The 20,847-nt window shown below is 45.3% G+C and overlaps 1 protein-coding gene across 6 annotated transcripts in view; it reads right to left on the bottom strand.

Moving 5' to 3' along the window:
* Positions 1-20,847, bottom strand: part of sestd1 (SEC14 and spectrin domains 1) — a 241,966-nt gene that overhangs the window by 112,978 nt on the left and 108,141 nt on the right. For 5 of the 6 annotated variants that reach the window (XM_070874796.1, XM_070874798.1, XM_070874800.1 and 2 more), the window contains one exon: positions 3,354-3,467. The exons of the other annotated variant lie outside the window; for it this stretch is intronic. In XM_070874796.1, the coding sequence (XP_070730897.1) occupies positions 3,354-3,467 (114 nt within the window). The remainder of the gene's footprint in view (positions 1-3,353; positions 3,468-20,847) is intronic. 6 annotated transcript variants of the gene reach the window in all.

The following is a 20,847-nucleotide window of genomic DNA, read 5'->3' on the forward strand; positions in this document are numbered from 1 at the left end:
ATCAGGCCATAGTACAGGGTATCACACTGCCAGAAACCTCCATGAGCTTCTTGGCAACATTCCATGGGTTCGCACCTTCCGAGGTCGCGGGTCCCAGTGGCAGATGTGAAATGCATCTTGGGACACCCAGTCCCCCACCGTCCCAGCCTGCGCCTCACACTGGAGGGGTGCCACGAAACAGACCCACGGTGAGAGGAAGGAGAAGCCGACATTCTCTCCTGAGATGCAGCCCTCAGCAGAGGTTAATCAGGTTGTGTCATTGGGTGAGAAGACCAATGCCCTCACAAGGTCACTTATGGCGACAGTCAGTGGGGTGCGTGATGAGGTAGCGACACTGTCGGGTGAAATCTCTGCAGAGACGGAAAGTGAGGGCGGGCATTTCAGAGGGTGTGCAAACGATGGCAGATGCCATGAGGGAGCTAGCTTCTGCAATAAGGGCACAAAGGCCGGAGACTCAAATGCCACTCCCACTTCAATCCACGCACCAGCCACCGGTCAGACCCAACCGGGCCCCCCAACTCCCCCCACCACCATCACCGGCCCTATGAGGAAGTGCACTTTCCCCAAGATGTGGGTGAGGGATGGGTGCAGCCTTTCTTTGCTGTTGTTGTTGTTGTTGTCGTTGTCGTTGAAGTGCACTGTAAAATATCATAAAAGATATTTTACATTAAAACGGAATCATGCTCCATTAGGACCACGCAACATTTAGGGACAACTGTAAAAAGTAAAAATCCCTCACCCCAACAGTCATGCATGCCTGCCACCCCTAGCCCTGGCGGAAGGGCCAGCATTCTGCAGTCGGCAAGGTAGGACTGCTCTATTTTCAGTAGCCGATTTATCTTTCATTTATTTTTGATGATGTTGTGCAGCTGTTGTGCTGAAGATGTTGTAATGTTGTGCTGATGTTGTGAAGGTCTTTAGTGCTTTAGAATCCTCTAACTCACCTTCCACCCCCACTGCCCCTATCCGCCCCGCTATCTCTGGCTACTTGCACTGATTTCTGAAATGTAAGTAAGGTTTTTCTATGCCGACAAAAGTGGCCACATACACTGGCCTAAGTTAGTTTGGAATAACTTTCAGCTGGCCAAATTTGCTTCTATGGCCAGAAGAGGAATAAGGGGCTTGTCATGCCCCCTTTTGGAGAGAACAAACTAAACTAGAAAATAACCTAACTAACTGACCGAAACTGGAGCAAGTTAAATGGGGAAATTTGCGATTTTAAAGTTACTCCAAAAAAAGCTACTTACTCCAAAAAAAACAGGTCAACTCTTGGGGAAATTTGAGCCCATTAGCCCTAAAATTCAGCTGTGGTTTGCAGCCTCCCAGCTTTGCTCCAATGGAACTGCCAGAGAAATGTTCAAGGGGACCCCCATGCAACTTCAGGCCCATTATCCCTTTTGGCTCTCCTACTCAATTTCATCACCTCTTACACCTTTCCCATACTCATCCCTGTCTTCAGTCATAACTGTAGTTTCAATACTGAACATAAGCCCTTTTTGAAATCCATCATCCCCTGTATTACTTCTCATTATCTACAATGGGTTACATAAGAACATAAGAATTAGGAACAGGAGTAGGCCATCGAGCCCCTCGAGCCTGCTCCGCCATTCAATAAGATCATGGCTGATCTGGCCGTGGACTCAGCTCCACTTACCCGCCCTCTCCCCGTAACCCTTAATTCCCTTATTGGTTAAAAATCTATCTATCTGTGACTTGAATACATTCAATGAGCTAGCCTCAACTGTTTCCTTGGGCAGAGAATTCCACAGATTCACAAACCTCGGAGAAGAAATTCCTTCTCAACTCGGTTTTAAATTGGCTGCCCCGTATTTTGAGGCTGTGGCCCCTAGTTCTAGTCTCCCCTACCAGTGGAAACAACCTCTCTGCCTCTATCCTGTCTATCCCTTTCATGATTTTAAATGTTTCTATAAGATCACCCCTCATCCTTCTGAACTCCAGCGAGTAAAGACCCAGTCTACTCAATCTATCACCATAAGGTAACCCCCTCATCTCTGGAATCAGCCTAGTGAATCGTCTCTGTACCCTCTCCAAAGCCAGTATATCCTTCCTTAAGTAAGGTGACCAAAACTGCACGCAGTACTCCAGGTGCGGCCTTACCAGGGTTCCTACCTTCTATGCTGCACATTTTTCCTGATAGCACGTATTTGTTTTGCAGTACCCCAATTACGTCTGTGACTATCTTCCATTTACCTTTAACACATGTCAATACATCATTCTTAATTCCTTCCTCATTCCCCAAAAGTATGCCTTCCTAAAGTTAACAATTTCAGTTGTATGTCCCATTATTTTCTAGTACAGGTATGTCTTATTTTAAATTCTCCCACCTTGCCTTGCTCCCCACCGCCCCCCTCCATGTCGTGGCTACTGTTAGCTAGCTGCTTACTAATCGGGTGTATCCAACATTTCCTGGCTATGATATAATTGTAGTACTCCCCCCACCCCCATAGCTTCTATGACCACTTGAGTCATACCAAAGTCCTGAAATAGCAGGGTTTTTTAAAAAAACTTCTTGTGTTCATTGAGGTAAGGTATTTCTTCTTGGGAATGGAACATTTTCCTTTTCAACCATCTAGTTTCAGCTTCAAGCACTCTTAGGTCATTTATAGTACAGCAAGCACTCGACTCTTCCATAAAAATGTGCTTCAGCCCCAATCTCAGATATCCACACCTGGTGCACCAGTATTAGAGTTTTCAAATACCACACCAAAGCAGGACATTGCCACTTTGACCCAAATTAGGGACAGATCTGTGCTGTAACGCCATGCTCATTAAGATCTAGATTGAGATGGCCCAAACTCATTACAGTCCGACAATTCGATCCCATCAATTTATGCTGGATTTGAACTTAGGTGCCAATGGTAAAAGACCAGTGTCTAACCCACAATACCACTCAGTTCTCCAGCAACTAACTTATTTTATTTCCACTATAATTTTCCAGATTAATTCCTGACAAATTAGAATTCTCCATCAACATTGTATTACGTTTCATACATCAGTAGACTAATGAACAAGTGACAAGTTATTTACTTCTAAAGTAGGAAATTATCCCCCTGTTTTGGGCTGACTGTGAACAATTCAGTTCACTATTGTCAAAGCTGTTATCTGAAAACAGCTTTCACCTTTCTGCCCCCAACAGATAATGATTCTAGAACCAGACACATTGCAGATTTGGCTTCTCATCTTCTCAGGGAGTTACATGGCACAATCTGTGAAGCAATAATTTAAAATATGCAGAATAACCATTATATTTATATAACGTTAGCTAATATATATGTAAAATACTAATAGTTTATGTGCTAATTTTATAATATTTTCAGCTTCATAATACTAACCAATCTTTTATTCAGCCAGTCTATGTGGTCATACAAAAGCGAACCTCCAAATTCTTCTGTCAATTGGCATGGTTCTATGTAGCGTGTAAGCTTGTTGGCAGATACTAAAATTACCTGTTAAGAATAAAATAAAGTTAGCAAAGTAAATATTTATAGCTCCTCTTTATCCTTATAAAAGTCTGAGTAAATATATCCTGTATAAGAACAGTGCATACCTTATAGCACAAGTCAGAATTTTAATTCAAGAATTTGTGCATATTCTGCATTTTTTCCACTGAGCTTCTAGTGCAATACTATTCAATCTATAGACCTCCTATAAGCATACTGCCCACAAACCTGTACCTGAATTATACACACAAAAATTCAATCTGAACTTGTTTTTCTATCCGACTGAAGTGGACTTGGTCCAAATTAGATTATAAATTCTTGCTAGGCTACTTCCATTGTTGGTCTCAGCAGTCTTCAACTTTAATTCCCTTTGAGATACAAAAATCTCAACCTATAGTTCCTCCAAGAAAAATACTCCCCGCTCCAGGTCACAAAAATAATCTAATCTGAATGCAGCCTTTGAAAGAATCTGAAAAAAGATACAACAAGCAAGCTGTTATGTATGGAGAAAGAGTCAGACTGAACACTGTGAGCTCAAAGTAAAGTATGACCGTAGCCTTTTATTGCAGGTCTCCAGAGTGCCTCTCCAACCTATGAGGCCTCCTTAAATACCTGTGCTCCCAAGGGATTATGGGATCCCTTGGGGCTAAAGAGGATGAGCCGATGGATGTGGTGTATTTAGATTTCCAAAAGGCATTCGATAAGGTGCCACACAAAAGCTTACTGCAGAAGATAAAGGTACGCGGAGTCAGAGGAAATGTATTAGCATGGATAAAGAATTGGCTGGCTAACAGAAAGCAGAGAGCCGGGATAAATGGGTCCTTTTCGGGTTGGAAGTCGGTGGTTAGTGGTGTGCCACAGGGATCGGTGCTGGGACCACAACTGTTTACAATATACATAGATGACCTGGAAGAGGGGACAGAGTGTAGTGTAACAAAATTTGCAGATGACACAAAGATTAGTGGGAAAGCGGGTTGTGTAGAGGACACAGAGAGGCTGCAAAGAGATTTAGATAGGTTAAGCGAATGGGCAAAGGTTTGGCAGATGGAATACAATGTTGGAAAATGTGAGCTCATCCACCTTGAAAAAAAAACAGTAAAAGGGAATATTATTTGAATGGGAAGAAATTACAACATGCTGCAGTGCAGAGGGACCTGGGGGTCCTTGTGCATGAATCCCAAAAAGTTAGTTTGCAGGTGCAGCAGGTAATCAGGAAGGCGAATGGAATGTTGGCCTTCATTGCGAGAGGGATGGAGTACAAAAGCAGGGAGGTCCTGCTGCAACTGTACAGGGTATTGGTGAGGCCGCACCTGGAGTACTGCGTGCAGTTTTGGTCACCTTACTTAAGGAAGGATATACTAGCCTTGGAGGGGGTACAGAGACGATTCACTAGGCTGATTCCGGAGATGAGGGGGCTACCTTATGATGATAGATTGAGTAGACTGGGTCTTTACTCGTTGGAGTTCAGAAGGATGAGGGGTGATCTTACAGAAACATTTAAAATAATGAAAGGGATAGACAAGATGGAGGCAGGGAAGTTGTTTCCACTGGTCGGGCAGACTAGAACTAGGGGGCACAGCCTCAAAATACGGGGGAGTCAATTTAAAACCAAGTTGAGAAGGAATTTCTTCTCCCAGAGGGTTGTGAATCTGTGGAATTCTCTGCCCAAGGAAGCAGTTGAGGCTAGCTCATTGAATGTATTTAAATCACAGATAGATAGATTTTTAACCAATAAGGGAATTAAGGGTTATGGGGAGCGGGCGGGTAAGTGGAGCTGAGTCCACGGCCAGATCAGCCATGATCTTATTGAATGGCGGAGCAGGCTCGAGGGACTAGATGGCCTACTCCTGTTCCTAATTCTTATGTTCTTATGTTCTTTGGTGGCTGTACAGAGTAAATACAAGTTCACATCTATAACAACACTGCCTCCCTAAAGTCAATAGTGTAACTATTTACAACGTGAGTCGATCTGGGACCCTTCTTGCCCTGGTTGATCGTCTCAGTGTGAAAGCTGGTATTGTTGAAGCATTTGTTGGGCCCTCGCTGGGCTGCTTGGTGTGTTGGGTTCTGCTGGGCTGCTGTGGATGAAGGTTCTGCTTCGTAGTCAACCGTGGTGCTGGTTGCCACTGGCGTGTATGTTGGGGGATCAAAACAGGTAGGGTCCAAGGTGGGTTGCTCAGGATAGTCCGTAAATCTCAGTTTGATTTGGTCCAAGTATTTCCGGTGAACGAGTCCATTTGAAAGTTTGACCCGAAACACCCTGCTCCCCTCTTTGGCCACGACAGTACCGGGAAGCCACTTGGGACCTTGTCCATAATTCAATACAAATACAGAATCATTGATTTCAATCTCACGTGACACATTTGCGCTATCATGATATGTACTTTGTTGAAGACGCCTGCTCTCGACCTGTTCATGCAGATCAGAGTGAACTAACGAGAGCCTTGTCTTAAGTGCTCTTTTCATGAGCATTTCGGCAGGAGGGATCCCAGTGAGTAAGTGGGGTCTCGTGCGGTAGCTAAGCAGGACTCAGGATAGGCGAGTCTGCAGTGAGCCTTCAGCTACCCTCTGGTTTGCACTGCTCTATCTGCCTAACCATTGGACGCTGGTTTAAACGGGGCAGATGTGACATGTTTGATCCTGTTACGGGTCATGAATTCTTTGAACTCAGCACTGGTAAAACATGGCCCGTTGTCGCTCACCAGGACATTTGGTAAGCCGTGAGTGGCAAAAATGGTCCGCAGGTTTTCAGTAGTGGCAGCGGACATGATAGCCGACATTATCTCACACTCAATCCACTTGGAGTACGCGTCTACAACCACAAGGAACATTTTATCCAAGAATGGGCCTGCAACGTCAACGTGTACCCTAGACCACGGTTTGGAGGGCCAAGACCATAAACTTAGCGGCGCCTCCCTGGGTACATTGTTTAACTGCGAGCATGTATTACATCTGTGAACGCAGGACTCTAAGTCCGCATCGATACCGGGCCAGCACATGTGGGATCTGGCTATCGCTTTCAGCATTATGATGCCTGGGTGGGTACTGTGGAGGTCATTGATGAAGGTGTCTCTGCCCTTCTTGGGGGCCACTACTCGATTGCCCCACAGAAGGAAGTCTGCCTGTATAGACATTTCATCTTGGCGCCGCTGGAATGGCTTAATCTCTATCTGCATTTCCACTGGGACACTGGACCAGCTCCCATGAAGCACACAGCTTTTGACTAGAGATAATAAGGGGTCTTGGCTTGTTCAGGTTTTGATCTGCCGGGCAGTGACGGGTGATTGCTCACACTCAAATGCTTCCACAACCATGGCTAGATCTGCGGGCTGCGCCATTTCTACCCCCGTGGTGGGCAATGGCAGCCTACTGAGAGCATCGGCACAGTTTTCTATGCCTGGCCTGTGGTGGATGGCATAGTTATATGCGGACAACGTGAGTGCCCACCTCTGGATGCGGGCCGATGCGTTGGTATTTATCCCTTTACTCTCTGAAAACAGAGATATAAATGGCTTATGGGTCAGTTTCCAATTCGAATTTTAGCCCACACAGGTATTGATGCATTTTCTTTATCCCATCGACACACGCTAACGCTTCTTTCTCAATCATGCTGCAGGCTCTCTCAGCCTCAGACAGACTCCTGGATGCATAAGCAACCGGTTGCAGTTTTCCAGAATCATTAGCTTGTTGCAATACACACCCGACACCATATGACGACGCATCACATGCTAGTACCAAATGCTTACATGGATCGTACAACACAAGCAATTTGTTGGAGCATAACAATTTTCTTGCTTTTATAAAAGGCATTTTCTTGGCTTTTGCCTCAAACCCATTTGTCCCCTTTTCGTAGTAAGATATGCAGTGGTTCTAACAGTGTGCTAAGACCCGGTAAGAAGTTACCAAAGTAGTTCAGGAGTCCCAGAAATGACCGCAGCTCCGTCACGTTCTGTGGCCTCGGTGCGTTCTCGATTGCCTCAGTCTTCGCGTTGGTGGGCCTGATGCCATCCGCCGCAATCCTCCTTCCCAAGAACTCCACTTCAAGCGCCAGGAAAACGTACTTCGAGCATTTTAACCTGAGCCGCACATGGTTGAGTCGACTAAGAACCTCCTCCAGGTGCTGCAGATGCTCGACCGTGTTCTGACCTGTGACCAAGATGTCGTCCTGGAAGACCACGGTGTGCGGAACCTACTTCAGTAAGCTTTCCATGTTTCTCTGGAATATCGGCGCCGCTGACTGGATTCCAATCGGGCATCTGTTATAAACAAAAAGTCCTTTGGGCGTGTTGATGCAGGTGAGGGCCTTCGCTGATTCCTCCAGTTCCTAAGTCATGTAGGCTAAAGTCAGATCCAGCTTCGTGAACGTCATTCCTCCCGTCAGCGCTGCAAAGAGGTCGTCGGCCTTTGGTAATGGGTATTGATCCTGCAGGGAGAAACGATTGATAGTTACTTTGTAATCGCCACAGATGCTGACGGTGCGGTCTCCCTTGAGGACAGGAACAATCGGACTGGCCCATTCATTGAACTCGATCGATGAAATGATGCCCTCTCTTTGCAGCCGGTCTTGCTCGATCTCTACCCTTTCTCTCATCATGTACGGTATTGCTCTTGCCTTGTGATGAATGGGTCGCGCCCCCGGAATTAGGTGGATCTGCACTTTTGCTCCTTGGAATTTCCAGATGCCTGGTTCTAACAGCGAACGAAATATGTTTAAGACTTGGGCACATGAAATGTTGTTAGCGGGCGATAGCACTCGGACGTCATCCCAGTTCCAGCGTATCTTTCCCAGCCAGCTCCTGCCGAGCAACATGGGACCATTGCCCGGTACCACCTAGAGTGGTAGCTTGTGCACCGCTCCATCGTAGGAAACCTTTATGTTAGCACTGCCGATTACAGGAATCAATTCTTTTGTGTAAGTCCTTAGTTTCATGTGAACTGGAGTTAAGCCTGGCCTTGAGGCCTTGTCGCACCACAACCTTTCGAAATTCTTTTTGCCCATGATGGACTGGCTTGTGCCAGTGTCCAGCTCCATTGACACCGGGAGTCCATTTCGTTCAACATTCAGCATTATCGGGGGACAATTCGTGGTGAATGTGTGCACCCCATGTACCTCTGCCTCCTCGGTCTGAGGCTCTGGTTCGTCGTGATCCTCCGTGGATCTGTCCTCCTCTGCAACATGGTGGTTTGCACGTTTAACAGGATTTGCAGCTCGCCTACACACTCGTTGGAGGTGCCCCATTGTTCTACAGCCCTTGCAAATATACTCTTTGAATCAGCATGAATGGAAACAATGACCACCCCCGCAGCGCCAACAAGGTGTTAATGGCCTTGCATTTATCGCCCTTGATGGTGGACTCAGAGACATTTGCGGACGTGCAGCTGCAGGTATGTGTGACCTGCCCTGTACGTTACGATTCGAAAACATCATCACTTTGTTCACAGTACTTGTAGCAGCATTTGTGTGCTGAGAGATTTGCTTCGTATTGTCACTGGTGACAATGAACACCTGGGCTATCGCTATGGCCTTACTCAAGGTTGGGGTCTCTACAGTCAAAAGTTTGCAAAGTATGGTTTCGTGGCCAATGCCAAGTACGAAAAAGTCTCCGAGCTTGTGCTCCAAATGTCTTTCAAATTCGCACTGTCCTGCAAGGCATCTTAACTCGCCACTTCAGGGTCCTCAGACATTTTGTAGGTGTAGAACCAGTACCTCGCCATCGGAACGCTTTCCTTCGGGTTCAAATGCTCTCGGAGCAGTGTGCACAAATTGTCGTACAATTTCTCTGTGGGTTTCGCTGGAGTGAGCAGATTCTTCATGAGGCCATACGTTGGTGCCCCACAGAGGGTGAGGAGGATCGCCCTTCGTTTGGCAGCATTCTCTTCCCCATCTAGCTTGTTGGCTACAAAGTATTGGTCGAGTCGCTCCACAAAAGTTTCCCAATCATCTCCCTCCGAGAATTTCTCCAGAATGCCCACTGTTCTCTGCATCTTTGGGTTCGCTATCTGTATCTCGTCACCAGTTGTTACATATGGAGAAAGAATCAGACTGAACACTGAGGGGTCAAAGTAAAATGTGACCTTCGTCTTTTATTGCAGAGTGCCTCTCCAACCTGTGAGGTCTCCTTAAATACCTGTGCTCCCAAGGGATTATGGGATCCCTTGGGACTCCAGGGGATGAGCCCTCTGGTGGCTGTACAGAGTAAGTACAAGTTCACATATACAACACAAGCAATATTCTGTGTTGACTCAATTAGGAGTCAGGTTGTGTTGGGCTCACACAACCTTCAGCAACAAAAATCATAAAAGCATTCAATCTTATCACTGCCACTGCAGCTGCAGATTAAAGTATCAAAGTCTTTCATACAAAGCTAGTGCTGAAACCATCTTTGTTGTAGATATTTCGTGCTGGACGGTGTTTCAGCTGGCAGCTCACATCCTTTTAGTTTGGATCTGCCAGCTGAGAAACACGACAGTGTCATGTGCAGCCTTCAAAGATTGACTTGTCATTCCTAACAAAGATGTTTGAAATCACCAATATTAGAAACACTCAGCAGGACCGGCAGCATCTGTGGAGAAACAGAGGTAACGTTTCAATTCAATGACCTTTCATCAGAACTAGAAGATGTTGGAGATGAACAGCTTTTCAGCAAGTACAGAACCGAAGAAAAGGGGGCACGTTTAAAAGTATTCTTTCCAAGAGTTCAAGAACGGTAACCTGAGAACAATGCCAGCAACCTTCATTGGCATTTTGTTATCTGCAGATAACAAACAGCTGCTGAGGATGATGATTTCCTGCCCAATACCATGTGCCATTGGCAACGAGCCGTCCTGTGCCACCTACTCATTCTCTCTTAGATAGCCTCATGATCAGGGCATTGGTTGCCTCCACCTGCTTCCAACTAATCTTCTGTAGTTGAAAGGTCCAATTCCTTCTTATTTACCAAATTTTGGAGCCCACAGCAAGCCACAATAATTCTTGACACCCTTACTGGGCAGTACTGTAGAGCTTCCATACCTTTTTGTGCAATGGATGCAGTACTTTAGAATCCCAGTAGTTTGCTCAATAACCTTTCATGTAGCACTCAATGCTCATTTTACCTTTTTCGACCTCTGGAGAAGTTTCATCTGCCATGGCTGAAGCGGGTACTCCTGGTCTCCTATTGGCCATCTTGACACATTACTCTACGTCAATTCATGCTACCAAGAAACAGTTACAGAATGTGATACTTTACATCACTCACAACCTGCACATTCAGTGAATTAAATCCCTTCCTGTTGATGAAATGGAGGGTATTTTCAGTATTCACACATGGATTGCAACAACAGTATCCTGCACTTGAGGAAATCCCACCAAGATTGCTCTTTCACTCTTCCTTGGTGGGTGCAACGGGAAGGTAACAAAATCTGAGGCTCGCTTGAACAGGGCTTCAGTCACCTGTTTAATGCAGTAATTCACTGCTGATTGACTTGTGATTAATGTTACTGGGGGCCGCTTCGTAACATTGGATTACATGAAAATTTAAGAGAGGTTGTCGCCTTGCTGCACTGGAGGGCAGGAAAAAGAGTGGGAGAGCGACAGTAATAGAGGATTCAATTGTAAGGGGAACAGATAGACGTTTCTGTGGCCGCAACCGAGACTCCAGGATGGTATGGTGCCTCCCTGGTGCAAGGGTCAAGGATGTCTCGAAGCAGGTGCAGGGCATTGTAAAAAGGGAGGGCGAACAGCCAGTTGTCGTGGTGCATATAGGTACCAACGACATAGGTAAAAAATGGGATGAGGTCCTACGAGACGAATTTATGGAGCTCGGAGTTAAATTAAAAAGTAGGACCTCAAAATTAGTAATCTCAGGATTGCTACCAGTGCCACGTGCTAGTCAGAATAGGAATCGCAGGATAGCTCAGATGAATACGTGGCTTGAACAGTGGTGCAGCAGGGAGGGATTCAAATTCCTGGGGCATTGGAACCGGTTCTGGGTGAGGTGGGACCAGTATAAACCGGATGGTCTGCACCTAGGCAGGACCGGAACCAATGTCCGCGGGGGAGTGTTTGCTAGTGCTGTTGGGGAGGAGTTAAACTAATATGGCAGGGGGATGGGAACCTATGCAGGGAGACAGAGGGAAATAAAATGGAGACAGAAGCAAAAGATAGAAAGGAGGAACCAACAAGGGGGGAGGCCAACTTAGACTGGGTGTTGTGTAATGAGAGAGGATTAATTAGCAATCTCGTTGTGCGAGGCCCCTTGGGGAAGAGTGACCATAATATGGAGAATGAAACAGTTCATTCAGAGACCATGGTCCAAACTTAAAGAAGAGTAACTTTGAAGGTATGAGGCGTGAATTGGCTAGGATAGATTGGCGAATGATACTTAAGGGGTTGACAGTGGATGGGCAATGGCAGACATTTAGAGACCGCATGGATGAACTACAACAATTTTACATCCTTGTCTGGCGTGAAAATAAAAAAGGGAAGGTGGCTCAACCATGGCTATCAAGGGAAATCAGGGATAGTATTAAAGCCAAGGAAGTGGCATACAAATTGGCCAGAAATAGCAGCGAACCCGGGCACTGGGAGGAATTTAGAACTCAGCAGACGAGGACAAAGGGTTTGATTAGGGCAGGGAAAATAGAGTACGAGAGGAAGCTTGCAGGGAACATTAAGACGGACTGCAAAAGTTTCTATAGGTATGTAAAGAGAAAAAGATTAGTAAAGACAAACGTAGGTGCCCTGCAGTCAGAATCAGGGCAAGTCATAACAGAGAACAAAGAAATGGCAGACCAATTGAACAAGTACTTTGGTTCGGTATTCACTAAGGAGGACACGAACAACCTTCAGGATATAAAAGGGGTCAGAGGGTCTAGTAAGAACGAGGAACTGAGGGAAATCCTTATTAGTCAGGAAATTGTGTTGGGGAAATTGATGGGACTGAATGCCGATAAATCCCCAGGGCCTGATGGTCTGCATCCCAGAGTACTTAAGGAGGTGGCCTTGGAAATAGCAGATGCATTGACAGTCATTTTCCAACATTCCATAGACTCTGGATCAGTTTCTATGGAGTGGAGGGTAGCGAATGTAACCCCACTTTTTAAAAAAGGGAGAGAGAAAACAGGGAATTATAGACCGGTCAGCCTGACATCAGTAGTGGGTAAAATGATGGAATCAATTATAAAGGATGTCATAGCAGCGCATTTGGAAAGAGGTGACATGACAGGTCCAAGTCAGCATGGATGTGTGAAAGGGAAATCATGCTTGATAAATCTTCTGGAATTTATTGAGGATGTTTCCAGTAGAGTGGACAAGGGAGAACCAGTTGATGTGATGTATTTGGACTTTCAGAAGGCTTTCAACAAGGTCCCACACAAGAGATTAATGTGCAAAGTTAAAGCACATGGGATTGGGGGTAGTGTGCTGACGTGGATTGAGAACTGGTTGGCAGAAAGGAAGCAAAGAGTAGGAGTAAATGGGTACTTTTCAGAATGGCAGGCAGTGACTAGTGGGGCCCCAGCTGTTTACATTGTACATTAATGATTTAGACGAGGGGATTACATGTAGTATCTCCAAATTTGCGGATGACACTAAGTTGGGTGGCAGTGTGAGCTGCGAGGAGCATGCTATGAGGCTGAAGAGTGACTTGGATAGGTTAGGTGAGTGGGCAAATGCGTGGCAGATGAAGTATAATGTGGATAAATGTGAGGTTATCCACTTTGGTGGTAAAAACAGAGAGACAGACTATTATCTGAACGGTGACAGATTAGGAAAATGGGAGGTGCAATGAGACCTGGGTGTCATGGTACATCAGTCATTGAAGGTTGGCATGCAGGTACAGCAAATGGTTAAGAAAGCAAATGGCATGTTGGCCTTCATAGCGAGGTGATTTGAGTACAGGGGCAGGGAGGTGTTACTACAGTTGTACAGGGCCTTGGTGAGGCCACACCTGGAGTATTGTGTACAGTTTTGGTCTCCTAACTTGAGGAAGGACGTTCTTGCTATTGAGGGAGTGCAGCGAAGGTTCACCAGACTGATTCCAGGGATGGCGGGACTGACAGATCAAGAAAGACTGGATCAACTGTGCTTGTATTCACTGGAGTTCCGAAGAGTGAGAGGGGACCTCATAGAAACGTTTAAAATTCTGACGGGTTTGGACAGGTTGGATGCAGGAAGAATGTTCCCAATGTTGGGGAAGTCCAGAACCAGGGGTCACAGTCCAAGGATAAGGGGTAAGCCATTTAGGACCGAGATGAGGAGAAACTTCTTCACCCAGAGAGTGGTGAACCTGTGGAATTCTCTACCACAGAAAGTTGTTGAGGCCAATTCACTAAATATATTCAAAAAGGAGTTAGATGTAGTTCTTGCTACTAGGGGGATCAAGGACGATAAAGCAGGAATGGGGTACTGAAGTTGCATGTTCAGCCATGAACTCATTGAATGGCGGTGCAGGCTCGAAGGGCCGAATGGCCTACTGCTGCACCTATTTTCTATGTTTCTAAAAGTGGAGGGCAGAGGATCCCAAGGCAAAAAACAAAAAGGGCCACTTTACAGCAAAATTCTAAAGGGTGAAAGTGTGTTAAAAAGACAAGCCTGAAGGCTCTGTGCCTCAATGCGAGGAGTATTCGGAATAAGGTGGACGAATTAATTGCGCAGAACGCAGTTAACGGATACAATGTGATTGGCATCACGGAAACATGGCTCCAGGGTGACCAAGGCTGGGAACTCAACATTTAGGAAAGTTAGACAGAAAGGAAAAGGAGGCAGGGTGGTGTTGATGGTTCAAGAGGAAATTATTGCAATTGTAAGGAAGGACATTAGCTTGGACGATGTGGAATTGGTATGGGTCGAGCTATGGAATACAAAAGGGCATAAAATGCTAGTGGGAGTTGTATACAGGCCACTGAATAGTAGTAGTGAGGTTGGGGACAGCATCAAACAAGAAATAAGGGATGTGTGCAATAAAGGTTGAGCAGTAATCATGGGCAACTTTAATCTACATATTGATTGGGCTAACCTAACTGGTAGCAATGCAGTGGAAGAGGATTTCCTGGAGTGTATTCGGGATGGTTTTCTGGACCAATATGTCGAGGAACCAACCAAAGAGCTGGCCACCCTAGACTGGGTGATGTGTAATGAGAAGGGACTAATCTTGTTGTGCGAGTCCCCTTGGGGGAAGAGTGACCATAATATGGTAGAATTCATTATTAAGATGGAGGGTGACAAAGTTAATTCAGACACTAGGGTCATGAACTTAAGGAAAGGTAACTTTAATGGTATGAGGCGCGCATTGGCTAGATTAGACTGGCAAATGATACTTAAAGAGTTGACAGTGGATAGGCAATGGCAAACCATTAAAGATCATATGGATGAACTTCACCAATTGTACATCCCTGTCTGGAGTAAAAATAAAACGGGGAAGGTGGCTTAACCGTGGCTAACAAGGGAAATTAAGGATAGTGTTAGATCCAAGGAAGAGGCATACAAATTAGCCAGAAAAAGCAGCAAACCGGACGACTGGGAGAAATTTAGAATTCAGCAGAGGGGGACAAAGGGTTTAATTAAGAGGGGGAAAATAGAGTACGAGAGGAAACGTAAAAACTGACTGCAAAAGCTTTTATAGATATGTGAAGAGAAAAAAATTACTGAAGACAAACGAAGGTCCCTTGCAGTCAGATTCGGGTGAATTTATAATGGGGAACAAAGAAATGGCAGACCAATTGAACAAGTACTTCAGTTCTGTCTTCACAAAAGGAAGACACAAATAACCTTCCGGATGTACTCGGAGACCGAGGGTCTAGTGAGAAGGAGGAACTGAAGGATATCCTTATTAGGCAGGACAGAGTGTAGTGTAACAAAATTTGCAGATGACACAAAGATTAGTGGGAAAGCGGGTTGTGTAGAGGACACAGAGAGGCTGCAAAGAGATTTAGATAGGTTAAGCGAATGGGCTAAGGTTTGGCAGATGGAATACAATGTCGGAAAATGTGAGGTCATCCACCTTGGAAAAAAAAACATTAAAAGGGAATATCATTTGAATGGGGAGAAATTACAACATGCTGCGGGGGTCCTTGTGCATGAATCCCAAAAAGTTAGTTTGCAGGTGCAGCAGGTTATCAGGAAGGCGAATGGAATGTTGGCCTTCATTGCGAGAGGGATGGAGTACAAAAGCAGGGAGGTCCTGCTGCAACTGTACAGGGTATTGGTGAGGCCACACCTGGAGTACTGCGTGCAGTTTTGGTCACCTTACTTAAGGAAGGATATATTAGCCTTGGAGGGGGTACAGAGACGATTCACTAGGCTGATTCCGGAGATGAGGGGGTTACCTTATGATGATAGATTGAGTAGACAGAGTCTTTACTCTTTGGAGTTCAGAAGGATGAGGGGTGATCTTATAGAAACATTTAAAATCATGAAAGGGATAGACAAGATAGAGGCAGAGAGGTTGTTTCCACTGGTTGGGGAGACTAGAACTAGGGGGCACAGCCTCAAAATACGGGGGAGCCAATTTAAAACCGAGTTGAGAAGGAATTTCTTCTCCCAGAGGGTTGTGAATCTGTGGAATTCTCTGCCCAAGGAAGCAGTTGAGGCTAGCTCATTGAATGTATTCAAATCACAGATAGATAGATTTTTAACCAATAAGGGAATTAAGGGTTATGGGGAGCAGGCGGGTAAGTGGAGCCGAGTCCACGGCCAGATCAGCCATGATCTTTTTGAATGGCGGAGCAGGCTCGAGGGGCTAGATGGCCTACTCCTGTTCCTAATTCTTATGTTCTTATGTTCTTATGAAATTGTGTTCGGGAAATTGACGGGATTGAAGGTCGATAAACCCCCAGAGCACGATAGTCAACATCCCAGAGTACTTAAGGAAGTGGCCCTAGAAATAGTGGATGCATTGGTGATAATTTTCCAGGAGGGAGAGAGAAAACGGGTAATTATAGACCAGTTAGCCTGACATCAGTAGTGGGGAAAATGTTGGAATCAATCATTAAGGAGTGATAGGATTGGTCCAAGTCAGCATGGATTTATGAAAGGGAAATCATGCTTGACAAATCTTCTGGAATTTTTTGAGGATGTAACTAGTAGAGTGGACAAGTGAGAACCAGTGGATGGTGTGTATTTGGACTTTCAAAAGGCTTTTGACAAGGTCCCACACAAGAGATTCGTGTGCAAAATCAAAGCATATGGTATTGGGGGTAATGTATTGACGTGGATGGAGAACTGGTTGGCAGATAGGAAGCAGAGAGTCGGGATAAACGGGTCCTTTTCAGAATGGCAGGCAGTGACTAGTGGAGTGCCGCAGGGCTCAGTGCTGGGACCCCAGTTCTTTACAATATATATTCATGATTTAGATTATGGAATTGAGTGTAATATCTCCAGGTTTGCTGATGACACCAAACTGGGTGGCGGTGTGAGCTGTGAGGAGGATGCTAAGAGGCTGCAGGGTGATTTGGACAGGTTAGGCGAGTGGGCAAATACATGGCAGATGCAGTTTAATGTGGATAAATGTGAGGTTATCCACTTTGGGGGCAAAAACACAAAGGCAGAATATTATTTGAATGGCGGCACATGAGAAAAAGGGGAGGTGCAACGAGACCTGGGTGTCATGGTTCATCAGTCACAAAGTGGGCATGCAGGTACAGCAGGCGGTGAAGGCGGCAAATGGTATGTTGGCCTTCATAGCTAGGGGATTTGAATACAGGAGTAGGGAGGTCTTACTGCAGTTGTACAGGGCCTTAGTGAGGCCTCACATGGAATATTGTGTTCAGTTTTGGTCTCCTAATCTGAGGAAGGATGTTCTTGCTATTGAGGGAGTGCAGCAAAGGTTTACCAGACTGATTCCCGGGATGGCAGGACTGACATATGAGGAGAGACTGGATCAATTGGGCCTTTATTCACTGGAGTTTAGAAGGATGAGAGGGGATCTCATAGAAACGTATAAGATTCTGACGGGACTGGACAGGTTAGATGTGGGAAGAATGTTCACGATGTTGGGGAAGTCCAGAACCAGGGGACATAGTCTTAGGATAAGGGGTAGGCCATTTCGGACTGAGATGAGGAGAAACTCCTTCACTCAGAGAGTTGTTAAAGCTATGGAATTCCCTGCCACAGAGAGTTGATGATGCTAGTTCATTGAATATATTCCAGAGGGAGTTAGATATGGCCCTTACGGCTAAGGGGATCAAGGGGTATGGAGAGAAAGCAGGAAAGGGGTACTGAGGGAATGATCAGCCATGATTTTATTGAATGGCGGTGCAGGCTCGAAGGGCCGGATGGCCTACTCCTGCACCTATTTTTTATGTTTCTGTGTCTTTACAGCCACCAACAAGGCTTTACCCGGTAGAAGCTATGGATCAGGTGCTAACAACTAGCATCTCTAGTTTACTGCCTCCAGCAGAAGTCAAAGCCTTCTTGTACACTGCCTGTTGAAAAAATCAGATACGACCTCCTTGATCTGTAGTCTCTTTGGTGCTGATACCAATAGGTTAGATGTTGCCTACATGAATCTCAACTTTCCTGATTCCACTCTCTCCTCCTCCATGTCCTGATCATCCTCATCATCAATGGAAGTTCAAGATGGAAGTTCAAGACGAAAATCCATTACTTTCCTAAAATTATCTCTTCAAATTGTTCGAAGAATCTAGCAACAATCTTTTAATTCCTGACATATCAATAAATTTCTTTAAGGCAGTTCCTTCCAGTCTTTTCCGTCCTACAGGATCACTGATCTTTGTAGGAAATGGCCTCTGAAAAGCTGTACTGGTCTCAACACTGCCACCTTTATTGTGGCGGTGTTACCTGGGACCAAGAAGTGGACAGAAACAAAAGGGAATCCCAAGGCTACATCCCCGATCTTTATCGACATGCAGTGGAATGGAAAGATTCAGGCTACATCAGGACCATCACGAGAATAGAAACATAGAAATTTACAGCGCAGGAGACCTTTTCGGCCCATCGTGTCCGCGCCGGACGACAAAAAGCCGCACGGCCCTCGGTCAGCAGCCCTGAAGGTTACATATAAACCTATGAACAATGAACAATGTTGGACAGGTAAAGAGCATCTGGCCCAACCAGGCTGCCTCACACAACTGCGACAACCCTTACACTGAAACATTCTGCACTCCATTCCAACCGGAGCCATGTGATCTCCTGGGAGAGGCAAAAACCACATAAAAACCCAGGCCAATTTAGGGAGAAAAAAATCTGGGAAAATTCCTCTCTGACCGTCCAGGCGATCAAAACTCGTCCAGGAGATCACCCTGGCCATATTCGATTCCCTGCATCATATCTGCGCCAGCCAACAAGAGGTAATGCAGTCCAATCCCAATTACCAGTTCGAGATCCATAACCCTGCAGGTTACGGCATTTTAAGTGCCCATCCAACCATCTCTTAAAAGTGGTGAGGGTTTCTGCATCCACCACTCTTCCAGGCAGTGAGTTCCAGACCAACACAACCGTCTGCGTAAAGAAATCCCCTCTAAACCTTCCACCAACCACCTTAAAACTATGCCTCCTCGTAATAGACCCCTCCACCAATGGAAATAGGCCCTTACTATCCACTGTGTCCAGGCCGCTCAATATTTTGTACAACTCAATGAGGTCTCCTCTCAACCTCCTCTGTTCCAATGAGAACACACCCAGCCTATCCAATTTGTCCTCATAACTAAGATTCTCCATTCCAGGCAGCATCCTAGTAAATCTCCTCTGCACCCTCTCTAGTGCAATCACGTCCTTCCTATAATACGGTGACCAGAACTGCATGCAGTACTCCAGCTGTGGCCTAACCAAAGTATTACACAATTTAAGCATAACCTCCCTGCTCTTATATTCTATGCCTCGGCCAATAACAAAAACATCCATCAACCATTACCCTTTGCTTCCTACCTCCAAGCCAATTTTGGATCCAACTTGCCACTTTACCCTGGATCCCATGGGCTCTCACCTTCGTGACCAGTCTACCATGTGGGGCCTTATCAAACGCTTTGCTGAAGTCCATATACACTACATCGTACACACTACCCTTATCGACCCCCTTGGTTACATCTTCAAAAAAATTCACTCAGGTTAGTCAAACATGATCTTCCCTTAACAAATCCGTGCTGACTGTCCCTAATTAATCCTTGCTTTCCAAATGTAGGTTTATCCTGTCTTTCAGGATTTTTTTCAATAATTTTCCCACCACTAAGGTTAGGCTGACAGACCTGTAATTACTCAGCCTATCCCTTTCTCCCTTCTTAAATAAGGGTACCACATTAGCAGTCCTCTGGCACCATACCCAAATCCAAAGAAGACTGCTCATTCGCCTTATTCACTATGCTACTTGCATTAAAATGAAATAGAATATAACGAAAGTATTTATTTTGGGAAGGGTTTTTTGTGTTGGATCTCCCACCCCATTTCTCTGCACTGCCCAAAATCAAGTGGGTTTCGCTAAGAAAATCAACACCACATCTCAGAAAAATCCAGATCTAAATTTGCTCAACAGTACTCTGTTCTTTTTTTTTAATCCAATTTCTTATCAAGTCCCACATTCTACCCTGTATAACCTATAGCTTTTAATGTAATTTATAGTCTTCCATGTGGGACTTTGTACAAGGCCTTCTGGAAGTCCAAATAAACTACATCAGGGTGATACGCTCATGATGAAACTGAGTATTGTGAGCAATAAGTGTGACCTTAGCTCCTTTAATAAAACTCCAGAGTGCAGGTACCTCGTGGGTGGTCTGCTTTTCTACAGAGCTCCCAAGGGATGCTGGGATCCCTTGGGACTCTAACAGATCGGCCCTCTGGTGGTGGTGTGATGCAGGTTACCAAGGGTTAAATACATAACACAGGAGACTTCCATTTTCTATTTAATTTGTAAAAAAATAAGTCATGGGGTTTGTCCCCTCCTCGATCCATGCTGTTACTTTTTAAGCTATTCCAACCTAATCACAAGAAAATTCTGGAAGAAAGCCACTCAACATATGATAATTCATCCATTCTGAAGCAGTCCACAGTATCGCCATTGCAGCATCCAATTGCTTCTTAAGTGATTCCAAGATTTCTATCTGGCAGTATTGATCACTTTTTGTGTGAAGCAGAATTATCGGATATCAGTCCTTAGTATAGTTTGCATTACTTCCCTGGTATTGATATAGTGGCTAATGGGCTTACAATTATCTCAGTCTGACTTTCCCTTTATTTAAATACAGATGCTACATTTTCTGGCTTCTAAACCTGCAGCAGTTCTCCAGTATCCAATGAATCTTTTATTACTGCATGGTTCCATGAGCATTGGCAGTTCTACGGTACCTCAACCAGGTGGCCATTTTTCAATTATGAGTTTAGACAGTAAGTGGTGTTAGCCTATTTAACCGTGAGACATTACATCCAAGCCAATCCCGTCTGTGTCTGAAATTTACA

This window comes from Pristiophorus japonicus, chromosome 3, assembly GCF_044704955.1.
Source record: "Pristiophorus japonicus isolate sPriJap1 chromosome 3, sPriJap1.hap1, whole genome shotgun sequence".
In the NCBI taxonomy this organism is placed as follows: Eukaryota; Metazoa; Chordata; class Chondrichthyes; family Pristiophoridae; genus Pristiophorus; species Pristiophorus japonicus.